The sequence below is a fragment of the Cygnus olor genome, chromosome 17 (genome assembly GCF_009769625.2).
Source record: "Cygnus olor isolate bCygOlo1 chromosome 17, bCygOlo1.pri.v2, whole genome shotgun sequence".
Taxonomy (NCBI): Eukaryota; Metazoa; Chordata; class Aves; order Anseriformes; family Anatidae; genus Cygnus; species Cygnus olor.
In genome coordinates this window covers 10,402,486-10,429,799 of record NC_049185.1, presented here as the reverse complement: position 1 = coordinate 10,429,799, position 27,314 = coordinate 10,402,486, and the positions used below count along the sequence as shown (strand labels likewise).

The 27,314-nt window shown below is 35.2% G+C and overlaps 1 protein-coding gene across 1 annotated transcript in view; it reads left to right on the top strand.

The window, feature by feature from the left end:
- Positions 1-27,314, top strand: part of GLT1D1 (glycosyltransferase 1 domain containing 1) — a 57,371-nt gene that overhangs the window by 10,018 nt on the left and 20,039 nt on the right. The window contains exons 3-8 of the mRNA XM_040577199.1: positions 2,485-2,590; positions 8,074-8,125; positions 14,248-14,284; positions 15,466-15,522; positions 23,780-23,875; positions 24,951-25,000. Of these exons, the coding sequence (XP_040433133.1) occupies positions 2,485-2,590; positions 8,074-8,125; positions 14,248-14,284; positions 15,466-15,522; positions 23,780-23,875; positions 24,951-25,000 (398 nt within the window). The remainder of the gene's footprint in view (positions 1-2,484; positions 2,591-8,073; positions 8,126-14,247; positions 14,285-15,465; positions 15,523-23,779; positions 23,876-24,950; positions 25,001-27,314) is intronic.

Here is a 27,314-nt window from a genome sequence, read left to right as displayed (position 1 = left end):
ATCACCTGAACACTGTTGCTATTAGAGTTTCAAAATCCCAAATAACCTGCAAAGCTTGGAATGACTTATAAATGCTCAGTAATTTAAATAAATCAGAGTAACACTGTTCCTAAAAGCATCTGTAATAACTAAAAGAAAGATAAAATGGAAGTATCTGAAAAGAAAGACAGTAAGTAAAAGGATTGCTGGGATGATCCTAGTCAAAGTGCTTGCAATTTTTTGGAGGAGAAAAGTGATTCATAAGACATTCCTGATTCTGGTAACATTTATTCTTTCTGTATACTTTATTAAGAAATATTTAAGAAACTTAGTTATTGCAGTCATACTACCATTAGTAAATCTTTCGGGCCTTATCACAGAAACTTTGTCAACGTGATTGGGGATGTAAAACCAGCACATATAATAGATGACAGAATAATTATTTCATTTTTTACTGATTAGAAAGGCAATATATATTTGTTCAAGTATTACAGAAAGTCAATCTCTTGAGGATTAGTGCTGTGGTGTTTTGACAGTGCACTTTAATTCTCTTTACCCACAAATATTAGAGTATTACAACTATTTAGAAATGCCAAGTCTTTAAGTAGCCAGAATGGCAAATAGTCCTTCATTTATTTTGTTTGTTCTTTCATCCAGTAATGAGCAAATTAGCAATGCTGAAATGGGAAACCACCAAAAAAAAACCAACAAAACACCAAAATGATCAAACATTTATTTAAATATAAATCCTCATCTTACAGCTCACTTAATTTTCAAATATAAATGTGAAATGTATAGTAAGTTTTAATCTTTATTAACATATTTTGTTTCTTATTTGCTTTAAGTTTTCCTCATTTGCTTGTTTTTAACCATGAATTTTAATAATGAGAATTCACTGCTTTTAAACTGATTATTTTTATCCCTCAAGACTGTTGGTAGCTATAGAAAGCATCAGCAATAATTTTCACAGCCACGAACATTCAAGGCCAGTTATATTATCTCTCAAAAGCAAGGGTCTCCATCAGCACAGTATCTCCTGATGCCCTGCTTATTGGTCCAATGCTCAGAGAGCAGTGATATCTACGGAGTCATCAACACTCCTCCACTTCCATCTCATAGCAAAAACGAGAAAACAAAGCCTATTTTCTGTCTTTCTTGATACACGGTTGGTGGTGGCAGTACTGCCTAATGACTGATTCTTGTTCACAGTCAGAAGGAAACCTTGGCTTCATGTGTTACAGCTAACAGAAATCTGCAAAACTATCATCACCACCTTGATGAGTTTTTTCAGGCTGTCTTACTAGAGGCTGTTTCTTTTGCAAAACTGCAGTGCCATTTGTCTGGAATTTAAAACCATGTTCTTCATGTAGTAATTAGCCACCGTCAGGTTGTTATTTGTTAGCTTAATGTGGTGTAAAACTGACCACTGAATCGTTTTCAGTACTGAAACAATCAAAAGTAAACATTATTGACTGCCATCTTGATTAGTTTAAGGGGAGAACACTTCTGTAACTTGTCAGTTACTAAAAATAGCCTGGTGCCAGGAAAACAAATACTATTACAAAAGAATCTTAAATTACTATTGGCTTTTGTATTTTCATCTAAATAGTCTTTGGCCTTGCCCATGTAAAGCTTATTGCTGTTAGCAGAGAAGTGCTACACTACCCTATTTTGATGGCTTTACTTGTATTCAGATAGGAATTTATTTTCATGCAATGTATCAAAACTAGGCTTTTAACACAGTGCACACACCGCTGGGATATCTGTACTTTTGCTGACACTCTAAAATTTGAATTTTGATAAGGTCTTGTGCACAGACCTTCCTGAGTCAACATACCTTCCTCTGCTCTTACTGTTTCACTGTCGGCATCCTAAGGCACCTTCCAGAACTTGGGTCATCAGTGAAAGTATTAGAGCAACCACTTATAAACACAGATCCATCTTTTGGGATGTAATTAAGCAAAACAGTGGTTTTGCTGGAGGTTGACTGCCTTATTTAAGTGAGTGACTTTTTCCAATGGTATGGCTCTACCTACATATTTTGTAGACACGAAACTGGCCACCCAAACCATTATATTTGAATTCTTGGGAGGGCAGTAAATGATTGACCGAAGCTAGATACCTGGAACCAAACTTTAAGGTACTGCATCTTATTAAAATGTGAATACCATTTAAACCATTTATACTGTTTGGTGGGCTGCCAAACGTAGAAAGTAATTGTTTTTACTAAGTACAGACAAAGCCAAAGAAAATCTCATAGCTGCAAAACAGATTGACTTGCTGTGAAAGTGCGTTCTTATTATATGTTTCTTTTCAGTTCCAAAACCCTAAAAATTCATGTTTCTTCAGGTTTCATTTTCAAAGGCTTTTGTTTATGTGTGTGTTAGAGTATTATCACTATATATATATTTTTTTTTAATATAATTTTCAAAATTATTCAAATCCCTTTAAAAGGTAATGAATCCTGTGCCTTGTCCCCTTCTCATCTTGGTCATTGTTTTGCAGGTAGCAGAATTCCCTTTGGAATCATCTTTGGAGGGACAGATATAAATGAAGATATCAAATGTGAAGAAAAACGTCGGGTAATGGGAGAAGTGCTAGGGGAAGCCAGGTAAAATCTGTGTAGAAGGTTTGTGACAGGAAATTATATCTTTCTAATGGCAGATCTTTTAGGAACTGATCCATAAATGGTTGGAATCACTGGGAGATGTGATTCCAGACAAAGGATAGGCTACTTGATATCCCTACAAGCTCTACTTCTTATGATTTTATGATTCAGTGGTGAATGTAGAGCAGTTTCTTCATAAAATATAGTCTGTATGCAGTCTATTCATTTTATATTTTGTCTACTACAATTGTTCCATCATATTTGTCCATATAAGAGTTGGCAAGGGTAGTGATGAAGTTTGGCTTTTTGGGCTGTGAATTTTCAAAATGACTTAAATCCCATTAAAAGGTAATGAATTTTGTGCTCTTGCTTACTAATCCTGTGCTTTGTCTACTGAATGTTAACTGTTTTCTAAAATAATAGAACTGTGCATGTGATGAGGATATAAAATTCTAAGGTAGGTGAAAGAAATTAGAAGAATAATAGCAAGGAGGCTTGTGATCTGACAGCATATTGCTCTGTAGAATAATCTACTTTATGGGTAGGCATTATAAAGACAGCCTTTGATGGTCAGTGTAACTGTGGACTGTAGCAACTAGATTGTGGTTTATTTAATATATTTGTAATGAATACAACTGTAGCATGCAATCAAGTTTTCATTTCTTACCAAAACTATTTTATACTTTTTATATTTCCAGATTTGAGTAGAGAAAAACACAATTAAATAGCTCCAATGATATTCATACAGTTGTCGTTTGTACAAGATTACCCTGGCCATGTAAATGACTGATGTTTGGTATTTAAATAGTGAATCTGTAGTGGTGGAGGTGTGGCTATTTAAATAGTAAATCTTTATTAGTGGTAGAGTTATGAATATTCCTATTAAATCGTATTGCAGTAATATTATTAGCCTGAACAACATTGAACCCCTTTTACAAGGCCCTGTGCCAGAAATGCTAAATGTTGCTCCATATTTAAAAAAAAAAAAGTTTATTAGTAAATTCTTTTTTATGTTATGTATATTTAAATATATAAAACACTCTGTACTGGGAATAAAGCATTTTGTATGCATTGAATTCTCTCTGTACATACAGACTAAAGTGCCATCAATTTGACTGAAGAGAAATGACAACTAAAAATAGCTGGTATTTATCTTGTTGCATCACAGAATCAAACCTGTTTTCAGAGGCCTTGCACATGATGTGTTGACAGTGTGGTTGGTTGAAAAGCAGGTGACTCATGTAAAAAGGGCTTTTGTTCTTTTTTTTTTTTTCTTGCTAATGTGATCCTTTTTCTAGCTACGTAAACAAAGAAGCAGAGATGGAGAAAAAAAATCTGTACACAATTTCTCTTAACTTTTTAGGTGATTTAAGAAGTGAGTGTTTTCAGGGTATTTTATATATCTGGAAAAAATCCAATGACATGTCAGTGTAGTCAGCAATGTAAAATCATACAATCATAGAATAATTAAGCTTGGAAAAGACCTCCAAAATCAACTGGTCCAAGCATCTGACCATGTAGTTCAGGAACTGATCAGAAATCAGAGAAAACAACTAAAAACCAAACGGTTTTTCAGCATATCTCATTGTTTCAGCATCCCCAGTAAAGAAGTTTTCTTCTGCTTGATCCAAGGGTTGATTGACTTCAACAGTGTTAGATCATTCCCATGGTGGGCCAATATGCCCTTTTCTTGTTCAAAACTATTTTCTGGATGTAAATCTTCCAGTGGAAATAATAATAATAATAATAATAATAATAATAATAATAATAATAATAATAATAATAATAATAATAATAAATGGCTTAATTCTTATCAAGACACATGCTAATGTTGTCATTTCATAAGCAGCCCAACTAATTGCTCACTGATGGCAGGGGATGACCTTACTGCTACCTTCATTCCTCTCCTTCTCCTTAATTCTTACCTGTGGCTGTGTGACCCACCCTTCTGTGTGCCAGGACTGGATCACTTTCTGAGCAGGTCTAACTCACTTAATAATGTAAAATTGGGATTTTTATTTTCCAGGGTAGTTTCCTACTGCTTTAGTAAGAAGACAGCTTGTGTAGGGATACAGCAAGGATGTCTTTTCGGTGGCAGTTAGCTGCTACAACAGGTCATTCAGCCTTATGGATCTATATTGTGTCTGAACTTCTGGTGACCTGAGTACTCTGCAGAGGCTTCACTCCAGAAGTGACCTCTAGGTAAGCAGAGAAGTCCCCGAGTGTACAAGGCATAATAAAATTTAAGCATCTGGAACGTCTTATCAAATCTAGTGGTACTGCTTATATACTTTAGCAGAGCTTAAATACATTGCTGAACAAAGCTTGCTCAGGATACTATCTCTATTCATCACATTTTCACTAAGACAGATAACTACAGTGGTTCAGATACAGCAGTATGGATTTTAGTTCATGTTAGCCATGAGGAAATGCATATAGTATGTGCAATAGGCTTATATCTTGTGGTTTTATCTTTGCTAATATCACTATATGTCCTAGCTATTATTAGATAACTTAACGCTGGCATAGATATGCTGTTCTGTCTATAGTGCCTTACAAAATGTGGTAGGTAAACAGATTTTAAAAACAGCATTTAATCATGCTCATTGAAAAATCATTAGGGCATGTTCTTATGTCTTAGAAGGACTTGCAGTTGAAAAACAACTCATGGCCCCATTTAAGACGAAGTTTATATACTTTTTTAAAAGTTATTCTTTAAACAGTTCTGAAGGAAGAGAAAAAAGTTATCTAATGTATCAGTTAAAATGAGAGCATTAAATTTCAGCACTGGAAAAAAGACAATTATATAAGAACAGTCTTTTTGTGTGTGTCCATTCTGATCCAATTCTGCATTTAAAACATGTTCTGTCAACAATATAGCTAATGTAGCTTATACAAAACTATGCTTTATTGAATGATTTTTTTGTGATAATTGGGTTAGGAACTTGAAGTATACTTTAGTGGCTAGGATTTCCTCTGATGTTTCAAAATGCATTACCACATGCTTTATGCAGTTCATAATATTTTCTCTGCTGAAGGAAAAGTAATTCAGTTTTCTAGAAGTTATACTAAATGGATCTCTTCTCCAATATTATCACTATTCATTGCATAGTTATTAAAAGAAGCATCGATTTTTTTTTTCCCTTATTGATTGCAGGGTTCTAAGCAAAAAGTACTGTGAATTGTAGATTACTTGTCCAGTACAATAAACCACCACATTCCATAAAACAAAGTATTGAACAATGTCAAGCTTTATAATGAGTGTTTCATTTTTAATCAAATTCCTCTAAATGGTGGTTGTACTCCTCTAGGGTATTTAAATCTATTGAATAGTATTTTGTAGACTTGGGAGCAATAGTTTTTTTCTGCTTGTTAATGTGATATATTGAAAGTATAATTGCAAAATCTAGAAAGGAAGCATATGCAACTTGAGAAAACAAGCATTTGCAAAGGCTTCAATAACCTTAAAGCTGTCATATTGTATATGTAAAATGTATTGTAATACCATAAAGCAGATACTACAAAACAGATGTATGGGAATATCTGCTCACAACAAACAAAAGTAGGAGTTATAATTCAGCATTTATGTGACTTCTAATGAGTGGTTGTGACTTCATGCACTCAAATTATAACATAATATCTCCAGTGGAAAAGCAGTATTCTGGTTGTGACTTAGAAACCTGCTTCACCTCTCACCATTGAGATGTTACAGGTATGGCTCAGGATGGAAGCATTACATTAATTCTGTGAAAAAGAAACATGGAATCTTAAGTGTCATATGTGATAACCTATGTTTTATATTCAATATTTTTAAAAGAAATTAAAAAGAATTTGGCCAAGTAGACACATTGTGTCTCCTATGAAGGAGCCATTCAGTTATATTCCACAGTACTGACAGTCTTCAGAAATGGACCCAAGTATGTTTCTAGTTAACACTGAAGTTCCATTTAAGAGCAGTCAAAGCATGTGTTTGTATTTCATCCTGGTTTAAAAGTTGCATTAAAGTTCAGGATGTTCTTAAGATCTCTTCTGAACAGGGATTCTTTATTAGATCTGACTCCATAAAAATATCTCATATGACTTCTGGGTATTATGTCAAGCTCCCAGTAGGAATTACTTGTTTATCTCGTATGTTTAGATATCAGGCTCTGTGGCTGAAGTCTCTCTATAAAGAGGCACCCAAATATGAGAACTGTACCTATCAATGCTGCTTTTAAACGGTCTCTAAAGTAACTCTTCTGTTATGGGGAATGATAGTGTACTGCATATGTTTCTCAAAGGCTAAGAAGTAGAAGTCCAGATGAGCCATGGTAAACACCCATAAGGGTAAAAGAGGAAGTAAGTTTGGGAACAGAGTTACCGTCTCCCTTCCAGCTGAAATAAAAACCTAACCATGAAGATATTTGGATACACCTTTGTTTGCTTGTTCTTTGGTAATATAATTTGTATGATTACAGAAGAGGAGGAGATGGTGTTCATATCTCAGCCAATTCTACACTTCAGTTATTTTAATTGCCTTCTGGTTACAAAGAAAGTCTTAATCAGAGAACAGTCATAATGCCCTACCCCTTAGCAGTTGCCTGCCTATTAGTATTATGGTGGGCTGGCATAACAGTCTCTGTCCAAAATGATGAATGTGGTGAGTCTCATTTCTGGATACCCAATTCTTCCTTACTTATTATAAAGGGGTATAAAGTACCTAACTCAGCACTATAAATTTCATCTCCTCTGTAGATGCCTAACATTCAGAAGTACAGAACTGAGTGTCCTAAGTCTGTTAAATTCTAGAGTTGAAGCCTAATCACTGGATCTTCTTTCTTCTTTTTCAGTTTATTTAATTCTGATTTTGTTTTCTTCTTCTTTTTTTTTTTTTTCTTTTTTAATTAAAGGATGTTCCATGAAGAATAACAGTTTTGTCTCTCACACATTTTTTTCCATCAACAGCTTTGATTACTTAGAAATAAGGAGAGAACACTGGGGAAAGGTTTATAAAATTCTGCCTGCTCACTTGAATTAAATTCAGTAGCAATGAATTGCAAGTAGTAGGACTGGGTATTGTCAAATAACAATAGTACAAAACTAAAGATTTCTTTTTATTTAGTTCTCTGGTTGTGAAGAAGGCTACTGCAACTTGCAGTGATGTAGAAACAAGGAAGGCTGTCTGCTTCTGCCGCTGTGTGTATAAATCTAGATAAACTACAGGATGTTCCCATTATTTGGGTTTTCTTCTATATTTAAGAAATCATCACTTTAACTCCACAAGAGCTCCAAGTTGTAATCCATTTAAAACCTGGAGATACCATTTGTTTTACCAATGTTTTCTGGTAAAACAAATAGAAAGCCTGCTTTCTGTCTTTCCATCTATAATTATTTTTATAAGCCTCTGCTCATCTTTCTTATAAATATTTTCTTCTGAAATGCTTCTCTGTTGTTATGTTCAAACACTTTAAGTAGATGATCCCAACTATTTTTGTCCATTTAACTAGGTTTGCAGTGGCTTTCACGATGAAAATGAAGGAACTGGCAGCAACAGAGTGGGTATGTTTATGTGATGGTGGTGATGATTACAGTATTAGCAACTGTGCATTCTCCTAAAATGTTTACTAAATAATGCTAGAGAATTGTAATAATCTTTATATTCTTTATTCCTGTTCTTTTCTTTCAGAGGAAGCACTTTGTACTTTGACAGGTCAGATAGATCTGGCATTTAAAAGCTGCTTAGTATTTGAAAAGAGTATACAGCAGTTTAGGAGGTGCTTCTCTGTAACATTTTAAATTAAGCATTGTTATCTCGAGCTTCTCCTGATACCATATGCATATATTGGTTTTCTGCATCATTTAATAAACTTTATGTTGACAAAATTCCACTAAACAGCTTTACTTACAATAAAGAATTTGGAAGAATAATTTGAAAATATTTGTTTTATCAACACTGGAAATTGGATGAACTTCTTTATGTGAACTGCAAAGCTAAAACTGAAGTTATGCTAAGCCCAGCAGTATGTGATGCACAGCACTACTGACTAGGCCTTGAGAGATATATAGCACATAAATAGCACAACTTTTTAAAAAGTATCTCTGCTTCCAGAAACAGATTGAAAGACATTGCTGAATGATATATGGAAAAATACTGAATACAATTATTTTTATCCAACAGTATAGTGGTCAAATACATTTGGCATTGTATTTGAAGGGGGTTATTTAGCCAGCAAAGAACAGACAGTAATAATACAAACTAAAATTCCTAGAATATATTAGTTAACTATCAATTTTCAGGTTCAACAGAATGAAAAACATTCAGTAAAATGTTTTTTAGTAGCAAATATATTATCCATGTGGAAGATATTTTATTATGGTGAATCTAGTTTAAAGGTGAGTATTATATTCATGCAGAGAAACGTCAGTACATACAGAAAAAATCAAAAGACCTTTCAAATGGGAGTTTCTTTGATAACCTCATTTAATTAGTCAAAATATTTGAGCTGCCATGCTGTTTTATTATAAAAAGTGTTTAACATAAATCCCCTTGTCTGTAAATACAAAGTCTTCATATTAACTTCATATTAACTTAATGAATCCTGGATTGGTAGTAAGCAATGCAAAAACTCATTTGTTTCCATATAGACTTACTGACACCAGTCATATTTTGTAAGGGCCCAGAAGCTCACTGGGTGCTTGGTACTTAAATGTGCTAAATCCAAATCTTTCACTTCTGAAGGTTATTGATAGCTTTGCCATTGAGTTCAATGAGTTTGGGATCAAGCTCTTAGGGTTAATTTTCCAGTCTCTCAGCAAATATTGATCTCAGGTCTTTGCAACTAGTTAGTTTAATTCATTCCACAGACTGTTTAAATAACGGGTAAGTGCTGTACAAGATGAGTGCAGTTGCCTCATGCACTTCCTTGTGAGGTGAACATGCTTGCTTGGATAATGTGCTGTGCATGCAGTTAAAGTGTGAGTTCAGACAGTTTTAAGATAAAAAACTCAAGTGATTTATCCAGGGCTTACCTAATTTGACTGCTGTTGTTGAGCTTCTTAATATTCTTTTTTGATCTTGAAATATAAGGACAGGACTTTTAAGTTTTAAGGGAGGGAAAGAGTAAATGAAAAAGCATATATCATTTTTAGGAGGAGAGTAGAGTTAAATTAATGTTTTAATTTTATGTATTTATTTATTTAGCCCCTGAAATAGTAAGATAATTAAGTAATTTCAAATACGTTATCTTCATTTCCTTATTGTTTTTTGAAAATAACCCCTGATATAATAACTGATACCTAGAGGTTATATGTTTTAAAAATAGATTGTCTAACAGCAAATAGAATTCCCTTCATCTCTTGGTTTATTTCTATACATTCATTCTTTTCCCAGAAACCATGACTACAGTATTAGAATAAGTATGTTTTGGTTCTCTTTCTCTTTATTTAGTAGCTACAATTATGTCTACTGTACTGCAAGTCTACTTCAGACATTCACTGTAGTTATTGGTAGTATCTGATGCTTCTGTTGGAAAATAGACTGGATCAGCCTTTTCACCTTTCTGTGGTTGAGTTCATGGCAGACTGCCAGTGGAAAAAAATGAGACAAATCCTGGAAGTAGGCAGTGCTCAATCCTGTTTTCTGAAGAATGGAGGAAGACGATAAAGAGCTGCCGGTCATTTGAGTACAAGGAGTGCTTTTGGGTAGTGTGAGACAGCACTGCTGACCTGTGAAATAATCCACACTCCACACCAGGCAGTAGGGCTTGTTAGCTCAGCTGTTTGGTGTGTGTGTGTGAGGTTAGTTTTCCAAATAACTTGTTGCCTAAAGTCTTGTACTGGATCACAGAGAACTGCAATGAGCATCAAGGCTAGTGACAGGAAATCAGTAACTGGCTGTCAGTAAGGAGCAACATACTGGGATAAAAAGAGAAGGTCGGAACCACCCTCTGCCAGCTATTAGCTCCACTCACCTTATCTTGTGAAGTATAGGTAAGAAAAATACTTTTATTTTCTATATTTGAGGTGAGAAACTCTTAGGTTACCCTGTGTGGAGTCAGGAGTTAGACTCAATGATCCTCACGGGTCCCTTCCAACTCAGCAGATTCTATGAGTCTATGATGAACAATAAATGTAAGAAGTAGAAACTAACTGCTGGATATCTTTTCAGTTTTAATTTGCATCATAATATAATCATTAATACACCTTTGCCTAAAGAAGATCACTGAGAGGTGAAGCCTGGACAACACAACAATTTAATTTTTAATGCTTTCTTTCAGCGTGAATTGATTTTTGATCTATGCACATAGAGGATGTGGTAGTTACATTATAAACATAACTTGGTTTTAATAGTTACTACAATTAACTTCATGATGGGTAAACAGGAAAGACAAAGTAAACAGAGTATAAGGAGGAGAAGCAAACTTTAACTTTGAAATCATTTTGAAATCAGCACTTACATTTTTAAGAACTTGACTTAGTTGATTTTACCTAAACACCTTTGTGCTCCTGGTTGGAGACTCATTCAGTGTTTTGGAGAAGGTTGTGGCAGACAGGGAACTGGAGGCAAGTCTGTCAAGCCCTAAACTGAAATATCACCTGCTGAGTTGTGTCGTAAATGCTGAGGTTTTGAATTCTTTTTGCAGCTGTATCTTTGTATAAAGGGTAAGAGCAAATGCCATACATTTACTTTAAAACACTGAAAAACATAAATACGTCTTTCCATATCACAGCTCACAGAATATCAACACTCTTTACATATTAACTCACCCTAATGTGAACTACATTATTCCTGTAATGTGTGCTTTATTAGTTAGACAGTCAATAATTTAAATTACAGACATGTAAGCAATAGCATTATGCTTAAGGGGTGTATCTTCCAACAACTTCTTTTCTATTACATTGGATAAATTGCCTTTAATTATGAAGTACATGATATAGCTTTTGTAATAATCTGTATTCCAAGTAAGTGCAAAATACTGTAAAAGATCCCGTGCTTATGGTCAGTGTTTTATTTCAATAGTGTAAAACTGGTGCATAAGAATTACCTAAGCCAGTTTTATTAGTATTCCATTTCATTTTTCCACTCTCCCCACTACTATTTAAAATGAAGAACAAAATATAAAATTGATCTATAAAGTGTGAATACATCTGTACGCCAGGTTAAACAATGTTCCTGCTCTTTTCTGCTTGATGATCTAAACCTTGGCAGGAATATATTTACTCACCACAGAGCTATTACGGGTCTAGTAGAGCATGAAACCAAATGCTTAACTTCAGCTTATTTTTGAAACTTAGTGGTTTTGGGGAACTTAGACCACATCTTTACCCACCAAAGTCTCAGGCAGAATTATGCAGTGTGTTAGCTATAGAGGAAGGGCTGGCTTAAGCTGCCCCCTGTTCCATCTGCTTCTTTCCACATTTTCTTTGGTTGCATCTGTGTCCTAGCTCTGAATTTCAGCTCTTCCATTTGTCTTGCAAATTAAAATTTTGCAGTTGGCCTCCAACTTGCAGTGCTGTCTCCATCATTTGCAAGGCTTTTTTTAGGACTGGAGAATGCAATTTAATTTAAAGTGCTACTTATTCATAGGTAAGAGAAGGATGAAGAAATGTTAAGTAATAAAATAACCTATGAAACCATCTTTTCTTATTTTTTAAATCGTTTGAACACAGAAGTTCATATGGCTTTTGAAAGATACACTTAATCTTCTACTATAGTATAAACAGCATTAAATTTTTCCCACTTCATTTATTAATGGATTTCCTGCTTATTCATGTAGGTTTTGTGATGTAGCTAATTCACTTTGATTCTCAGAAACTGCCCTCTTCCCCTCCTGTGAACTGCTTCTTGATGATTATTCAGTTTTCTGACCTCTTTTCTGTCAATTTCTTTTTCCATTTTTCTTTTTCCAGTTCATTTTTAGTAACTAAAATGGACTGTTATGACCCAGCAGTGAACTGTAGGGGCAGTCACATAGAAATGTTGAAATGAAAAAACCAAAATCTTTGCAAGTGAAAAAAAAAAGTCAGTTCCTTGACTTCTTATTTCCTGAGCTAACTGGTTCAGGACTTGGTTGCTTTAGCACTTTGTTTCTGCGTTAATTCTCATTCCCCTAGTACAAGCTCTCTTCCTTCCTGAAGTCATTGTCCTGCAGGTGTGATTTCACAAGCTGCAGTCTGCTGCTAAGAATGGAATGGGGGTGGGAGAGGAGAAGGGAAAACTAATGTGCAGCTTGACATGATCCAACAGTATAGGTGATGCTCTACCTTGTTTAACTCTGGCTGTGTTATTCATTCCACCAGCTTTCCACATTAAGAAGCAGGGTTGCATAGCAATACTTAGCTTGAGGAATTCAGTAGTGTATCATCTGTGTATCAGCCATAAGTTCAAAAGTGGAATGGTTGGGGTGGCAGACTGAGAGTCATTTTCCTATTTGCTCTTTAGAAAGAGCTGTGGTAGACAAATAGTCAGTGACTCATAGAGTCACAGCCTGCTAAGGGACTGGGTGTCTGTACATGATGAAACGGGCACTAAAGAGGAGTCTGGTTTTAGCCCAAAGGCAGCAAAGACTGGTGCTCTAAGGAAGGTTGTTCCTTTTGGGTCACTGTGATGCTACATTAAGCAATAGCTACTAGAACTGCTTGAAAGAATGTAATTTCAAACTGAAACTTCCAAGGTAATATTGAGCAAATCTATTAGAGAATACGCGACTTGACCAATGCCTTGGTTTACTCCTATACAAGCATTGCAGCCAGCTTTTAAAAGAAATAGGAACTGTCTGAACACAAAGCTTTCGCGAATACTTTGAGCTCAGAGAAACTATGCTTTTTTTTGCTAGAGGGGAAGAGTGGGTTTTTTTGTTTGTTTGCTTTTGTATTGTTTCCCCATTTGGAAAGATCTCATGGCTATTTCTGTGTTTTCATGAAAAAAAATGAGTAGCGTTCCACAAATTCATGATTGGAGTTATAGAAAGATAATGAAGTAAGAACTCAGTTATTCACATAAATAACTAGTGTAGTAGCACTTCAGGAATAACTTTGGAAATATAGCAATTACCCCTTTTACTGTATCTATTTTAAAATAATTTATTGTGCAATTCTTATTTGGGAATATTCTGCAATACCTAGTACTGGCCAATTTTCCCGTCTAGACAAGTGTCTACATATATTTGACAGCAATCTTCGAAAACGTTAGTGGTATGTAGGGCTTGTTTCATGCCTGATGTGTTTAAACATTTTATTATGGATAAATGTAACTGTGATTCTGAGACCAGCTGTACTTTTTCTTTGAAAACCAGAGTGTTTGGGAGCTAGGGCTGTTTTGTAGTTTAAAATCTTTTTTATTCTAGGGAAGTGTTTTCTTCTTCTATGCCATAAGCAGGTTAATGATTTTGAGAAACTACTGTTAAACAAAAAAAACATGTTTCTACTAATCTGGTAATTGTGTTAATTACAAAATGGATTCATTGACACTAAATATGTTCATAGTAAATGTAGTTTTAATTCCTGACTTTGTTGCCTGTGGTCTTATTAAAATGTTCCTTTCTAATGGTCTTTTTTTTTTTTTTTGATAGTTGAAAGAAAATCACACTGATGAGCATGTTGTTATACTAGATTTTTTTAAAAGACTGAACAGATCTTTTATGATGCACTACGAGTCACTTTTCTTCTCTTTCTCTTTAAAGCCAGATACTAGGAAGAAAATATATGTCCAAACTCAAGGTGAGAGTTTTGAAATATTAACTAAGGCATTCAATTGATTTGGATAATATATTTAGTACCTGTATGTTTATGTATCTATCTTCTTTGCCTCAGAAATGTTTTGCTGAAATGGGCCTTGGGTTTGAAGTGCTGGCTACGCTGAAGTCAAGCTCTTTGCTATTGAGTTTAATTGGGGTAGTATTCCACTCTCATAGACTAAATTTTCAACTCATTTTGTGCTTTTAAAAAAAAGTTTTTCCAGATGCCTTACAGTGGGAATCTGAAAGATAGGGTAACAAGGGGCTTTCTCCATATGTAAGTTAGTGGCCTTTGTATTAGACCCTCACTCTGATTTCACACAAGTTGATAAATGATTACTCTGTGAAACTCCAAATTTCTTTAAGTGCTATAGGCTGAGTTCCTGGAGTAATGACACCCAGCAAGTATCTAAATCAGGGTATATTACTTAAGTGAGTAGTCTAAGGAACATTCTCCTCAGCCTTTTTGGTGTGTTTACTTAATCTACAGCTCTCAGTTTAATTTATCTAAAAGTAATTGTCTACAGATTCCAAAAGTTATTGCATTTTGTATATTTTGCTTTCAAAGAATAAAAAAATATTTTTGAAATTTATTTTGAAATTACTCAATGAGGTGTATTTAATTCATGTTTACTCTGTATTTAAGCTTCTTATGAGATAATAGATAACTAAGAGATTAAATAAATTACTAAAATCATTTCATTATTAAAATAATCTTTAAGGCAAAACAAATAATATTAAAATATATTTTTGATATTGATTTAATTTAGTTGCTTTGCCTTATGTTAATGACTTGAGTCTGAGCTGAACCGTATCTGTTTTGGAATAATAATCTCCTTCAGAAAACAGTATCTCGTATGTAGATTTTACAAGGCCAAATTTAGCATGGTGTATAGGGGCTTATTTCTGTGGATTACTAAAGTGGTTCATACACAGTGTGATTGTGTGAAATTTTCAATTCCATTTCAATCTGATTACTATAGAAGGATTGTGCAGGCAACCTGAAATTGTTGGGAAGAGGAAAGCTTGAGGTGTGAACAGCTGTGTATAGAATTCAGTGTGCTTGAGAGAAATAGGTTTTCTTAGGGCAAGACTTTAAGAGGCATAGTTCAGCCATATAGGGACCAGTCAAACAAGTTGCATTTCTCTTTTTTTTCAACACAGGAATCAAGACTACACCCAGTGAAACATTTGACTGGTATAGATTTCTGCAAAATGCAGGTATTACTCACTTTTCTGTATTTGCCATATTTACGCTTAATAGATTTCATTCTTGAAAGAATTTTAGAATGAGAAGGTTAAATGATTATGTAATAAAATGGCCTCATGATATAAAAAATTAAAAATATCAGATTCAGGTAGAACATCAATCACACACTTCTCACAGTTCAGTAAACTATTCAGACTGTCTCTAGACTGCAGGTTTGTCCAGTACTGAATTGCATCAAAAGATAAAATATTCACGGCATGGGTCAGTATCCCCTAGGAAGTTAGTTAGACCTAAGCACCAATACCTGGCCATGCTGTGCTTCACAGCTGTGTGATAGAAACTGAGGATTTCTATTGCAGAATTGCAGGTGAAGTGAAAAAGTGGTGAAGAAGGGAAAAATGTTTTGATGTTTTAATATTTGGTCTTGCTCTAGTGTCTGTCTCCATTTTCACTCATGTAACAGCATGTAAGGCAGATGACCTAATTTAGTCACCTGATCTTGGCAATACTTTAAATACTTTCATGTAGCTGCCTTTCCCCAAAAGAATTTGTATGCATTTTACAGTGGTAAAAATATTTCAGCGTTATAGTCATCAATCTGATCTCTTATAGTACAGCTCTTCCCTCTGTTACTAATGAATCCTCACTATTCAATTGCTTTATCGTATCAGTAAATGTGAACCATTCTTCAAAACGGGTGTCTAATTTTAAATTGAGCATTGTGAGGTTATTTTGTTCTCAGTAAATCATGGCCCACAAGCACAGCACCACTAAGATTAATAGTTTTCTGAAGTGAAATGATTTGTCACTTGCTAGCACAGCCCTAGCATTGATTGGACCTCATGTCTAACTAATCTATGATTAAAAGTGCAGTCAACAGATCAGGGAGGGGGGAGCTCCCCCTAAGTGCATATCATCTTATCTATTAGAGGCAGTCTTTTGCCTAATGTGTACTAATGCAAAAGCGCAAAATAATTCATAAAGTACATGAAAAGCAAACTAAAATGCAACTCTAACACTTGTGCCTGTTAAATAATAGCTTGAATACTGGCACCACATTATTCAGTGTTTTGGTTTTGTTTTTCTTTTTATGACTGTTTCAACTCACAGAAGGGTTGAGGTTGCAAAGGAACCTCTGGAGATCATCAAGTCCTGCCAAAGCAGAGTCACCTAGAGCACATTGCACAGGGTTACATCCAGGCAGGTTTTGAATATCTCCAGAGAAAGAGACTCCACAGCCTGTCTGGGCAACCTCTTCCAGTACTCTGTCATCCTCACAGGAAAGAAGTGTTTTCTCATATTCAGGTGGAACTTCCGATGTTTCACTTTGTGCCCTTTGCCTCTTGTCCTGTCACAGGGCACCACTGAAAAGAATCTGGAACTCATTTATTTTATCAGTCTTGTCTCTATTTCCATCTCTGGTGGAAAGCTAAAATTTCCACTTCTCTTAATATTGCACATGGAGGCAGGTTCTTGACTGTACCTTTGCACTTATTAGAACTTCCCATTGAATTGCTTTTCTGGGGATTTGCAATTTCAAGTTGTTTGAAATATTTACAATTCTCCTAATGTGGAGCAATCAGTAGAAAAAAAAAAAACAGAAGGCAGTTTTGCTCAGAAGAATACCATTTTGATAGTGCTGGCTTGCACAATGAAGTGCACTTGAAAAGATCCTTTTATGCAGATGAAGCTGTCCAATCTCATTCGCTTCTTGGCATTTATGATCTTTTTTAAAACAAACAAATGAAAAACCCACACTTTTGTCATGAAGATCTATTCCATACCTAAAGGCAATTAATGATTTTTTGGGGAAATACTTCTCCAGATAACTCTTGCCTATATCTTTAGCAGTCTACTCGAATTTATATCAGGTATGGGGTTCCCAGGACTGAATGTAAAGAAACTGCACATGCCCTACAATGCAAATTACAGTGCATTTGAGCTATCCATGTTAAACATCCTTGGTGATCAGCCCCATATGTTGTGGAATTATTCTTTAAAATGAATTAGGCCATTCAGAATATTTCAAGACTTATTTTATAGAACACACATCATATGGATATTCTTTGTACTGAATTCTTCAGTCACAGAAAAACTATACCATTTGCTTGACGTTAAATGTCACACTGCTATATAAATAGTCTATTTAAGTCAGGATAATGGCTTCCAAAATAATTTAATGGCAGATTCAGTGAGTGGCAGAGTGCATCAAATACATTTCACTGTCAGAGACTTCCTACCTAGCCCCCAAAAGTGAATGGTACTGAATCAAAAGCTAAGCAATCCCACTACATTTGAACATTCCATTTGATCATTTGTGTGGCTAACATAAATGGTAATTGCCTAATATAAGCTGAAGCAGTGCTGTGAAAAGTTTTTTTATTGTTGTTATGGGTGTAATACCATCTTAATGCAAAAATCATGGAATTTGTATTTTTTCATAGTCTCAGCAGCAGACTTGAGAGTTTCAGAGGTGATATTTGCATAGTTGTCGTGTGCTAGCTGCATTATTTTCAGTGTTTGGCTGTTAAAATATTTATTGGTGAAATCTACAAAAAAAGAGGGTTTTTAAAGACATTTTGCATTCTAGTTACAATCAGCTTCACAGTGTTTCTCTTATGTGTATGAGAGACAGCAAACAACAGTAGCCAAAGCAAAAAAACAAACAAACAAACAAAAAAACACAACACAAGTCTAAATTCCAACACAGACTTCAACAAGACAACCTTTTCAGTTTATTTAGTAACTTGAGACTATTTAGGAAAGTACTACAGCCTGTGTCGCTTCGGAGGTCAGACCACATACTCAAAATGGTTTTCTCTGGCCTTATAATCTAGGAATCTATATCAGTTTTGTTAGCAATTTAAGATGCTTGTCTGTAGACTTTGGAGAGGCAATGAAGGTTTTGGCTTTTACTGAAAACTGAATGACAGGAAATTACAAGACGGTCTAAGAAAATGCAAAAACTGACACAGATCTTCTTTAACAACTTAGCTCAAGGATGTGATATAGCTATTTAAGATCACAGAGTCCTCATACCTTGATGAAAGGCTCCTTTTGATCTCAGTGGAATGTGGGTGAAGCTGTAAACCCTAATAAACACAGACATCAAGTGATCAGAAGGAGTTTGCTAACAAAGACTATACTAATGAACTGAGAAAGCTCATCTACCCAACAGATGTTTTGAAAACACCCTACAAAAGTACAGAAAAGACCTTTAAGTAAGAAAAATACTTTTATTTTCTACATTTGAGCATGTGGTAAGAAACTCTTGGGTTGCATTGTGTGGAGTCAGGAGCTGGACTTAATGATCCCCATGGGTCCTTTCCAGCTCAGGAGATTGTATGATTCTGAAATAGGTCACTTAAGATATGATGTTCCCAAATTGCTTCTGTAACTCTCAGCAAGCTAATGCTTGATATTACTCATTCACTTAGAGGCCTGCAGCTTTTCAGTAAGATTAAAGATTTGCAGTATTTTTTGTTAACTGTACATCTATGATTACCACATTTTTTTTCCTGATAGTACCTAGAGGCATGGAGTTAAATGAATCTACTCTTTCAAAATCTATTCGGATAACATGGATAACATCTCTACTTATTCTTGACTTTCTCAGAAAAATGATGTCCTAATTAATGCTTTAGAAGTTATTCTGATTTTCATGCTGTTTGCCTGTGTTCATGTTATGCTATCCTGGCATCTAAGTACAGATTTTTTAAAAGACCCAACTGTAAACTATCATAGTGTATCATAATAGTAAAATTATTGTTTTTCCTAAAAATAGTGGATGTGACAAACAGTTATACAATTTCAGATACAAAACAAACCAAGAGCCAATGAAATCTTAAATAACAAACTTCAGCATGCTTCAGTAGGAAAGTGTTGTATTATGACGATGTTTTTCACTGTATGCTTTTAATATAGTCCATTCTCTCATTCTGTCTTGTAACTAAAGACCTCCAAACAGTTTACTAAAAATTAAACATTGTTTTGTGTCAAGGATTCAGTCTGCTTGCAGATGAATGGGTAAATCCAGATGGGTAAGTCTAGATTTGAGAAACATTCTCTAGGGCACACCATGACTCAGAATCAAAGCCATCAGGAGGACACAAGTCCTGATTGTTAATCACATTTCATCTATTAGATAATGCATTTTGTGCCAGAATCCAATATCAGCAACAGCTACACTAGCACAGCAGTTGGGTACTGTTTTGATCATGCAATTCCATTCTGAAATTACATGTGCCAATGCTGCATTGTTGTGTTTCAGATTTGAGCAGCATCATACCCACTCTGCTCTATCATGAAAAAGGAGTTGCATGACTGTGGGAGTTCCATGTCAGTCTTAATCTGCCACTGTGGCTGATTCATTTCAGCTCACCTGCAGTTCATTTGTCACCATCCCTGTAGTTCTATGCGGTATATCAGGTCAGCATACTGTCAAGCTGATGAGAGGAATGAGTTTCCATAATCCTATCAATCACTCTTGTTGTTTTGACCTTTCACATCTTGCTAAAGAGGTAACCTGCTAAGCACGCTCAAGACTGGCCATGGCCAACATACAGCTGTTTTTTATAGATAAGGATAACTTAACAAGTCAGACTACAACCATAGATGAATACTACCAAAGCACACTTAAAGGAGCAATCTCTTGCTAATATTAAACAATTATTTTTGTCAGTGAAGGAGATGCTGATTACAGTGGCAAGACTTGCATTCAATGTATAGTGATTTTGAAGTATGGCTGCATACTTCAGAAAATGCAGTCTTTTTTTTTTTTTTTCCTGCCAGTGAGTATGGACAAATCTTTCCATTTTATATTTGCTTTGCAAAGCAAACAGAAGGATGCATGAGCTAGGAGATAATGAAGCACACTGTGCTGTTTCAAATCCTTGTTTTTGTAACACTAACAGAAACGGGGAAAAAGAGAGACAAGCATTTCTTTGTTATTTAGGTGTTTGCATGTCATTCAGACAACACAGCAACACAGTGAATGTATCAAAACAGCAAATCAGTTGATTGCGCCATAGCGGTGTATTTCCATTTCAGAAATGAATCACATGGGGCTGTTGTATCTTACATCTGATTAAGTAGCCTATTTGGGAAAGACAGAATGATAGCAAAAACTCAGATACTGAAACTCTGTTTATGCTCCAGGAAAAATCAAAAATGTCTTCTTTCAAATACCAGTTTTCACCCAGCTGGTGGCTATAAAAGGCAGCTATTGCAGTTATTCTGTTAAGATGTCCCCCTTGTTAGTGTTCTCGTGAGAAGACATACTAAAATGATTGCTTTCTAGTACAAAGGGCTGTATTTTTTTTTCTCACAGTAGGGGTGCTGACAAGGCTTGAGAGAGCAACAGGTCAGAAAAAAAAAAAAAGTTACAGGCATCGTAGTGATGTGTACATCTAACCATTTTCAGTGAATGAGCAGAAAACTAACAAATACACAGGTGCTTCTTAAGCTTGTTCTTAAGTAGACAGAGAATGCGTAAACTTCCAACGCTGAACAGTGGCTGCGATGTGCTGGTAATGCAGTCTTGTCAGGAATGTCTTTATATGTTTCTAAGTGGATTGAGTTGGTGAGAGTCTGCCTGTAAAAATGAATTAGGTGATGACTAAGATCTACAGCATACAATAAAGTAAAACTACAACTGACTCTCACTTCACTAAATTGAGTGGCAGAGGCAAATCCTTTCCTGAATAGCCCTTCTTTGACAGCTTTTAGAAATGCTGTGCAGGATCCAATCTCTAGTGCAGTGTGTGCAATATCTGCTCTTTGAGAGAAAAGTGAGAAACATTCCATAATAGCGAAGCAGTGCTTTCTAAAGTTTCATGAAAGGGGTAATCTGCCAGTTACAATTCAGGCTTGTGAATGTCTATTCAAAATAATAAATCAAATAAGTAGGCTATTTTCTTTAATGAACATTATTTTAGGTAGTTTCACTAGTGAAATAATTAAACTGTTAGTCATGAGATTCTTGGGAGAAGTACATTTAAAGGCCATGGGATCTGAATGGAAAAATCCAAATTTCAAAGTGTAATTACAGTCTGTAGGGCCTGTTCCACATTTCTGTTTTGGTTTAATTTTTTTTTGTACGGGGAACAGAATGATAATCAGGACTGCATAGAGTTGGTCTGTTAGGGCTTTTCATTGTTAGAGCACTTTAAACCCTTGTCTAATAAAATGAAAAGACTGAAAGTTTTAAGATAGAAACAAAAAGATGTTAAGAGATAAGAAGCAGTTATTTTAAGCATGGTTAATGTTGATTAGGATGCTGTCAGATCAAGAGTGCAATAATTCTGTAATCTCTACGTGAGAACAGGGAGACCTGATTTCTCACTACTGTCTCACTGAGCCTTCAGTGCTAACTTTAAGCTTGTTCCAAAATAGCCAGAGCTGAACATCAATAGGTGGGAGTTCATAACGTAAAACGAATATTTGTGCCATGTGGATAGTTAAAATGTAATCTCAATTTTGTCGACTTTATAGTAATTTGTTTGTCATGAATTGAGACCACTGCTGCATGTATTAAAAACAAATAGTATTAATGGACCATTGCACGAGAAGAATGGCTTTTTCAATCCAAATGTTTCTGTATTATAAATTACGAATTATTTCTTGGTCCAATAACCAGTAAAATATTACTTACCGTGTCTGCTGCAGCCACTCTTGACAGCTCAAGCTGTTTAAGTTAAATGGAACTGACTTAATAATGAACCCTGTGACAGGGAGCATTTAAAAGTCCCTGAACTGGATTTTAATTTTAAAAGTAATAGCAGCTGAGTATTCACCACTCTTCTGGCTTTTACCCCCTGCTATAGAGAGGTTTGTTGCAAAGCTCACATTAAGCCAGTCCCTTGACACAAGAAGAGACATTCCTGTTTTTTCCAGGGCCTGGAGCAAACCCTGCAGTTAAGTAATACAACATAGTAAAGAAATGTAAGTTGGTACCAAGTTTGGGTGATCTCAAATTCCAAACTGCAGCAATTCAGTCACGCCATATAGCAGCTGAGGTGCTGATGCAGCTGGTGGAAGATGGAAGCAAAAGGGAAGAGGAGGCCTCAGAGAAGGGAGCTCTGCAGTGTTCAGCAGCAGGGGATGGCAGAGCCATCACAACCATCCTGCTGCCTTCCTCTGTTAATCACAAGTTCCATCAAGAGAAAATCTGACCATGCAGCAAAGCCCGTCTGGTAGCTATGTGACGTAGTCCCAGTATGTGGCCCGTGCATTAATGTCCCACAAACACCCTGAAGAGCTACAGTTTGATGATCCTTGTTTAACTGACTAGTATTAGATAATGTTATCCATCCTTGCCATGAGCTTAATAAAAACACGAACTGAAGGACAGCAAGCTAATTTGTTCTGTACAGTAAATCAGAGAAGAACATTGCACCCTCTCTAGAGTTTATTAAATTATGTTGTTGTTATGAGTGTTCATTCAGCACATCTGAATTATTTTATCATAAACACATTTTAACAAAATTCATCACTAAGTGACCCTTCTCCAGAAGTGTTCCGAATTAATTGTGCTGTTATATAGCCAATGGCAACTGCAATACCATACATCTGACCTTCCTTTTTTAAGATAGCCTACAAAATAATTTTTGTGGATTATTGTGGTGTATTTGCAAGAGGGATTTTCGATGTTAAAAATGAACATGTTGAGATTTTTTCCAAAATAAATTTATCATGTTAAAAAATCCTATTTATTTTTTATTTGTATTTCTTTACAATAGTGCTAAAACAAATGCTTTGCAATAATTTAACTTCTGGTTAAATATTCTGTAGTAGTATTGACATGCTAGGGATAGATAACTATTGGACATTTAGCTGATCTTTTATAACAATTTGTGTTTGATCAAGCCTCAAAATATTCTTAAAACATGTTGAATTATTATATGAATGCACATTTATTCTTATGGGTAGAAAAATTGAGAAACACTGATTTGTATCGTTGCCCAGTCAGTCAAAGCTGATTCCTGGTGTTGAAGAATACTGACTACCAATTTATTTCTCCAAATCCTGCACATTTACTGCCTCTTGAAATGAACTCATATGCACTGTAGAATGATATGCATGATTAAGTTCTCCACTGAGTTGATTTGAGGATTAATGTGAGAGCAAGAAACAGAGGGAACCATAATGAGAATTTTTCAGAATCCACCCTGATACTGCTGTTACCATTGTATGTGCTTATTCATGAAACGATTTAGAGTGAGTTAACTTTTTTATCTGCATTCAGATTTTTAAAATGTTTTGTTACAGACATTCCTACAGATACAGACAATTTACACATGTTTCTTTTGATATGTGGACTTCGCAGAGTCAAAGACCCTCTGTATTTAGTAGATGTATTTTCAGGTAGGTAGTTGGTATTTGAATACCCCTGTTTTGTTCCTGGATGTAGATACATTTCTTTTCATGTTTACAAGTTTGGCATAAGTTTGGCTGTTTTATTCATTGCAGAAAACTTCGTAATATATTTATATTTTTAAAATGCACATGTAACCATTGATCTGTTCAATGCATTATTTCTGTACTGCATCTTTTTCAGCCTGCTGAGAATAACAGCATTAAAATCAAAGCACTATTTGATGCCTTTATTTGTTGGTAAAACTTTTTTGCTGATACATACAATATTAATGGAAGACAAAAGAAGGATTCATCTTCTTCAAAATAACTTTTTTTATATTACTGTCCTGTGGCTGTTAGACTGATTGGCATGTGTGCTAAATAATACCACTAAAGTTACAAGCAAATTTTACCACCCATCATTATGAAGTTTTCTTATAGTCACATAAGTGAATGGTTTGCTAGGTTCTCAGCTTGTATCTGTAAAAGGTTTGGGTATTCCAAGCTGGGAATTTAGCCTCAGCTGTTCTGTTTACTTTCATAAGCCTTCACTGCCTTGTGATGTTCAGTAACAAAAGTAGTTTATTAATGTCAAGTATTGGTTTTGTGATAGGGTTCTATTCTGGTTGTGGAAGAATGGCAGATTTCTCTGTGTACATTATAACTGAGTATTAATTGCAGTGGTTGCAGTTGTTTCCAAATATGCCTTTACATAAGAGGAAAATTTCAAATCATTTTGTCTTAGTGGCTAGGGTCACTGCATTCAATAGAGCATTGTTCTCGTGAGATGATTCAAAATTAATATCTGAGCTTAGTTAAATAACCCTTGAATCATAAGAGATTTCATGAAGCAGAAATGCTAAATACTAACTTTTAGATATGCTAATCATTTGAATTCTGAGGAGTAATCTGAGGGCAGAGCATGAAATCTGTCCTTTAAGTAGTAATACAATATTTGCCTAGTTCTATTTTATTCATGAAGTTATTTACATTGATTTTAGAGAAGGAAGAATATTTCTTGTGTTTTAAAATACTATTTAAAATGAGTAATTTTGATTAATAAAAAGATGCTCTTCTGTTCTAGATTGGCACAGAAAGGATCCCAGTGTCCATCTGGGCATAATTGGACCTGCAGTAAGTTGTTAAATTACTAGTACTATTTTATTTGCACGTTTATTCCTAAATACTTCCACTTGCTCATGTGTGGATACCGCAATAATTCCTTCCAACCTGAACCTACGTCAGAGGACTTCTGACTTCCATAGAGATAAGAAGGTGCAAATCTAGCAGTTGTAAAGGCTTTTCACAACAGGTCTGAACTGTGGAAGTGGAAGTGTTTCCAGTGCTCTGACTTCCAAAGTTCAGAGTTCTGCTAGCAGCTAAAAGTCCAACTCACTCAGCATGTGCTCCACTTTTTGTCACAAAAGTGAGAGCAGCTAGGAGGGTTTTTTTAAGAGGATATGCACTGAGTTAGTCCAATTCTAGTCACTTAGTTTTTTCTTAATGCAAACTGTTATCAATAGTTTATAGCAGCTGAAAATCTGTTTTACACATACTGTTTTTTTTGTTTGTTTTGTTTTGTTTTTAAAGACCATGTATGATGCGTTTGAAAATTACGTTTTCTAATTGCCCCTCTTTTCACAAGCAAGAGAAGCTCTTGAACCTCTCTCCTCCAGCCCCATGATTTTTAAATCAAGTATTATGATTTCTAAGGAAGTGGCAAGACTGAACCTCACTGAAGAGGGAAGCATGCACCATGTTAGCCAAGAGCTAATTAGCCAGAGGTCTAGAAAAGGCAACCCATAGCCTTTATCTAAACAGTGGAAAGGGTATGACTAGGCAGCTGTGTCATGTGAAACAAATTCTTATGCTAAAACAGTACTAAAGCTTCATTGTTTTATTTGGGTAATGTGTTTGGGTCTCTCTATCAATATTATCTCTGATTTATCTTCACAGGAGCATGGGAACTTGCAGGAAGTCTATTTTATGAGAAAATACATAAAATCTGAATGGGCAAATATTTTTCTGTTTTCTCATTCTGTTTTGTTCTTTGCAGATTTAAAGACAATATTTTATTTTTAAAGCTATTTTTACATTTTTATTTTATCTGCATTTTTTTTTACACTAATACACAAAATGATTTGAAAATGAACTGATATGGAAGGTAGAACTAGAGCAGGTGTAATGAAGCTGTGCTTTAGAATCAAAAGATGCGCTTCCTGCCTCCAGTGAGGATTTTAGACATTTTGGTCATCTTTTTAAATTTGCTTTGCTTTCTCACAGTAAGTTACCAGAAATAAACCTGTGGCAGTGCATAGGAGTCAAACCTGTGGCAGTGCAAAGGAATCAATGACTAACATCCATAAAATATTTTTAAAAATATTTCTCCCATAGTGTTGTAATATCACTAAAGGATGAAAGTAAGTTAATTTAGATTCTAGCTGCCAAATTGTTTAGGCTGAATTAAAACTATATTTTTGGCTAGTTGTTAGTTGTCCTTAACTGAAGTAGTAGAGCTATAGGTTAGGTCAGAAGACATTTAATTTCCTTAAGCATTTAGTATATGGAAAAGATAATGTTGAATGGCTGAATTTAGTGTTTTAGCTAGGATTTTAAATTTCTAGTGCATTTGCTGCAGGCAGATTATGTTGCATTGCAGACAATAATTATGTTTTTTAGTTCTATGGGAAGCTCAGTCTTGCTGAGCCTACTCAACAATCGATCGGATAAAAAGTGTAATGTGGGTTCACCTGCTGCTGTGAATAAAGCTGATTTCTTTCACAGTGATACTGCTGAAGCCTCACAAACCAGAGCAATTGAGCAAATTCTTCCTATCTATACTGAATATGCTTGCAGATGTAGCTTTTGACTCTTAAGTGCTCTGGGTGATAATCTGACAGAACTTTAAGTGTACTAAGACCTGTTTTTGTTTTTTTTTTTCTACGATGTCTAGAGGCCCACAACAGCCCCAGCATCACAATGAAGATGTTTCTGGGCCATTGCTTCACTCTGAGTTCATTTTCATGTGACAGCAATGTAGTATAGTGTATTTATAGAAGGTCTGCAAGATTTTGGTCATGATAGGCCCTGTGCTTAACAGGCTTTAGGCAGCATTTGGTGACTTTTGGCACTGTCAAACACCTCAGATATTTCTTTGCCAGTCAGCAGCACAGATCTTTCTTAAAAGGGTATCTGGTCTTGTTAGCTGATCAAATGTGCAGTTCTCTGAAGGCTCTTCCTCTGTTAAAAATGGATGGAGGATTTTTTTACGGAAGATGATAGGTAACTGATGATCATATTTGCCTGGTATGTTGATACGTAACAAAATAAAATATGACAACAAACACTCATCTACCTATAGAAGAACTGGACTATGGAGACATTTGGGGCAGAAGTAATAATCTTGCCTTTTCAGTAGCTTTTTCTGAGACTGCTGAGTTCCTAGGCA